This window comes from Homarus americanus, unplaced genomic scaffold (assembly GCF_018991925.1).
Source record: "Homarus americanus isolate GMGI-L3 unplaced genomic scaffold, GMGI_Hamer_2.0 scaffold14467, whole genome shotgun sequence".
Lineage (NCBI taxonomy): Eukaryota > Metazoa > Arthropoda > Malacostraca > Decapoda > Nephropidae > Homarus > Homarus americanus.
Window position 1 is genome coordinate 6,250,508 of NW_024733734.1, and position 3,428 is coordinate 6,253,935.

Genomic DNA, 3,428 nt, shown 5'->3' on the forward strand with positions numbered 1-3,428 from the left:
AATGTATTCCTATAGTGTTAAAATATTATCTATCTGTCATCATTCCTCCACGCGTCGTTTGAGCCAATATACAGTATGTGAACCGTCCACTCTTGGAGACATTGTAAAACACTGAACCTTTGTGTCAGTGTAGAGTGCTGAACTTGTATTAACCAAACACAATCTATTACAGTACAGTATAAAATGCTGACTTAACCTAATATTGAGCAAACATCACGAATGAAACTGAACCTGTGTATTACTGTACTGTATGTTGACCTAATTTTGACCTCACATTATCCATTACACTGTACCTTTGTCTCTGTGTACTAAATGTGACACTGAGTTAAGTGTAATACAGTGCATCTGGCCAAAATTAGTGTAACCTATGTTTTGGTCACATGGCAGGGACGAGGCGACGATAGCTGCGACGGCGTTTTACCTGAGGGAGGAGAAGGACGACAACAAGGTGATCCTCGAGGACAAGGACTTGGAGATAATCGGTACTCCTCTCATCAAGTATGGAGACTCCACCGTCATAATTCAGCACGTGGAGACCAGCCTCTGGCTCTCCTACAGGGTATGTGTTGAGTGTTTGTTGACGATGGTGTTGTGATACACCTTGACCAGGTGTGTGTGTGAGATTGTGTTTACTGAACTGTGTGTAAGATTGTGTGTACTGTACTGTGTGTTTACTATGCTGTGTGTAAGATTGTGTGTACTGTACTGTGTGTTTACTATGCTGTGTGTAAGATTGTGTTCACTATGCTGTGTGTAAGATTGTGTGTTTATTATGCTGTGTGTAAGATTGTTTGTTTATTATGCTGTGTGTAAGATTGTGTGTTTATTATGCTGTGTGTAAGATTGTGTGTTTATTATGCTGTGTGTAAGATTGTGTTCACTATGCTGTGTGTAAGATTGTGTTCACTATGCTGTGTGTAAGATTGTGTGTACTGTACTGTGTGTTTATTATGCTGTGTGTAAGATTGTTTGTTTATTATGCTGTGTGTAAGATTGTGTGTTTATTATGCTGTGTGTAAGATTGTGTTTACTGAACTAATGATAATAATAATAATAAATAACGGTTTATTGAAAAAGTTCTGCAGCCCGAAGGTTGAACATATACATTGGACATAAATGACATATTACATACATTGGTGGTTTAACAAAAGACTTCATTAGAGAAAGGTAAAGGAACATAAAGTGAGCATACAGATAAATGTAAGTGTTGAACAGCAAACACGTAGTGTAGTAACTCCCTCCCAGATGGTGTTAGGAGGAACCTCACGTGGTGTAGTAGTTCCCTCACAGATGGTGTTATGAGGGACCTCACGTGGTATAGTAATTCCCTCACAGATGGTGTTAGGAGGGACCTCACGTGGTGTAGTAGTTCCCTCACAGATGGTGTTATGAGGGACCTCACGTGGTGTAGTAATTCCCTCACAGATGGTGTTATGAGGGACCTCACGTGGTGTAGGAATTCCCTCACAGATGGTGTTATGAGGGGCCTGACGTGGTGTAGTAATTTCCTCACAGATGGTGTTAGGAGGGACCTCACGTGGTGTAGTAGTTCCTCACAGATGGTGTTATGAGGGACCTCACGTGGTGTAGTAATTCCCTCACAGATGGTGTTATGAGGGACCTCACGTGGTGTAGTAATTCCTCACAGATGGTGTTATGAGGGCCTCACGTGTGTAGTAATTCCCTCACAGATGGTGTTATGAGGCCTGACGTGGTGTAGTAATTCCCTCACAGATGGTGTTAGGAGGGACCTCACGTGTTGTAGTAGTTCCCTCACAGATGGTGTTATGAGGGACCTCACATGGTGTAGTAATTCCCTCACAGATGGTGTTATGAGGGACCTCACGTGGTGTAGTAGTTCCCTCACAGATGGTGTTATGAGGGGCCTCAGGTGGTGTAGTAACTCCCTCACAGAGGGTGTTATGAGGGGCCTGACGTGGTGTAGTAATTCCCTCACAGATGGTGTTATATGAGTGAGGTGTGGTCCCAGGCTTTCCTATTTTAGACGGATTAACACATCGCTGGTTGTTGTTGGGTCTCACGGGCAGTTATCACTGGGTACCTGGGACCTCATTGTGTGAAGGTTAACTTGGGTACGACTCGGCTGATACTGTTGAGTTGTTCTGTGTGTAAGATTATGTTTACTCTTTACTGTGCCGTATGTAAGATTGTGTTTACTATGCTGTGTGTAATATTGTGTTTACTGAACTGTGTGTAAGATTGTGTTTACTGATGTGTGGGTGTCGTTGGCAGGCGTTTGAGATAAAAAAGAAGGGCGTGGGTAAGGTGGAGGTGAAGCAGGGTACCCTACACGAGGAAGGCAAGATGGACGACGGCCTTGTCTTCTACAGGAGTCAGGAGGAGGAGTCCCGCACCGGTCGCGTCATCCGTAAATGTTCACATCTGTTCAACTCCTTCATCAAGTGAGTGTTACCTTCATCAAGTGTTACCTTCATCAAGTATTACCTTCATCAAGTGTCACCTTGTCAAGTGTTACAGTCATCAAGTGATACCTTCATCAAGTGTCACCTTCATCAAGTGTTACCTTCATCGAGTGCTACCTTCATCAAGTGTTACCTTCATCAAGTGTTACCTTCATTAAGTTTCACCTTCATCAAGTGTTACCTTCGTCAAGTGTCACCTTCATCAAGTGTTACCTTCATCAAGTGCTACCCTCATCAAGTGTTACCTTCATCAAGTGTTACCTTCATTAAGTGTTACCTTCATTAAGTGTTACCTTCATTAAGTGTTACCTTCATCAAGTGTTACCTTCATCAAGTGTTACCTTCATTAAGTGTCACCTTCATCAAGTGTTACCTTCATCAAGTGTTACCTTCATCAAGTGTCACCTTCATCAAGTGTTACCTTCATCAAGTGTTACCTTCATCAAGTGTCACCTTCATCAAGTGTTACCTTCATTAAGTGTCACCTTCATCAAGTGTCACCTTCATCAAGTGTTACCTTCATTAAGTGTCACCTTCATCAAGTGTTACCTTCATCAAGTGTTATCTTCATTAAGTTTCACCTTCATCCAGTGTTTCCTTCATCAAGTGTTACCTTCATCAAGTGTCACCTTCATCAAGTGTTACCTTCATCAAGTGTCACCTTCATCAAGTGTCACCTTCATCAAGTGTTACCTTCGTCAAGTGCTACCCTCATTAAGTGTCACCTTCATCACGTGTTACCTTCATCAAGTGTCACCTTCATCAAGTGTCACTTACATCCGTTTGTACACTTGTCTTCCCGTCATAAAACCAAAATAATTCAAATAATCATAAAAATATGTGTTTGGGTTAAATTAAATACACTCACTTTAGTTATGGGATAAATTAAACCGTGTACGTGGTTAAGTATGATAAGATTTAGATAAAGAGGTAAAGGGAGTTTATATGGTGGTGAGCAGTGTGGCGTAGCCTGAATCTGGTGCT

The 3,428-nt window shown here is 41.9% G+C and overlaps 1 protein-coding gene across 1 annotated transcript in view; it reads left to right on the forward strand.

Annotated features, from left to right (window-relative positions):
• The window catches only part of LOC121869888 (ryanodine receptor-like), a gene marked incomplete at its 3' end in the record, with an annotated part of 40,535 nt that extends 38,112 nt beyond the window's left edge, over positions 1–2,423 (forward strand). Inside the window, 2 exon segments of the mRNA XM_042371454.1 lie at positions 388–559; positions 2,254–2,423. Coding sequence (XP_042227388.1) covers positions 388–559; positions 2,254–2,423 — 342 coding nt within the window.
• Positions 2,424–3,428: the final 1,005 nt, after the last annotated feature.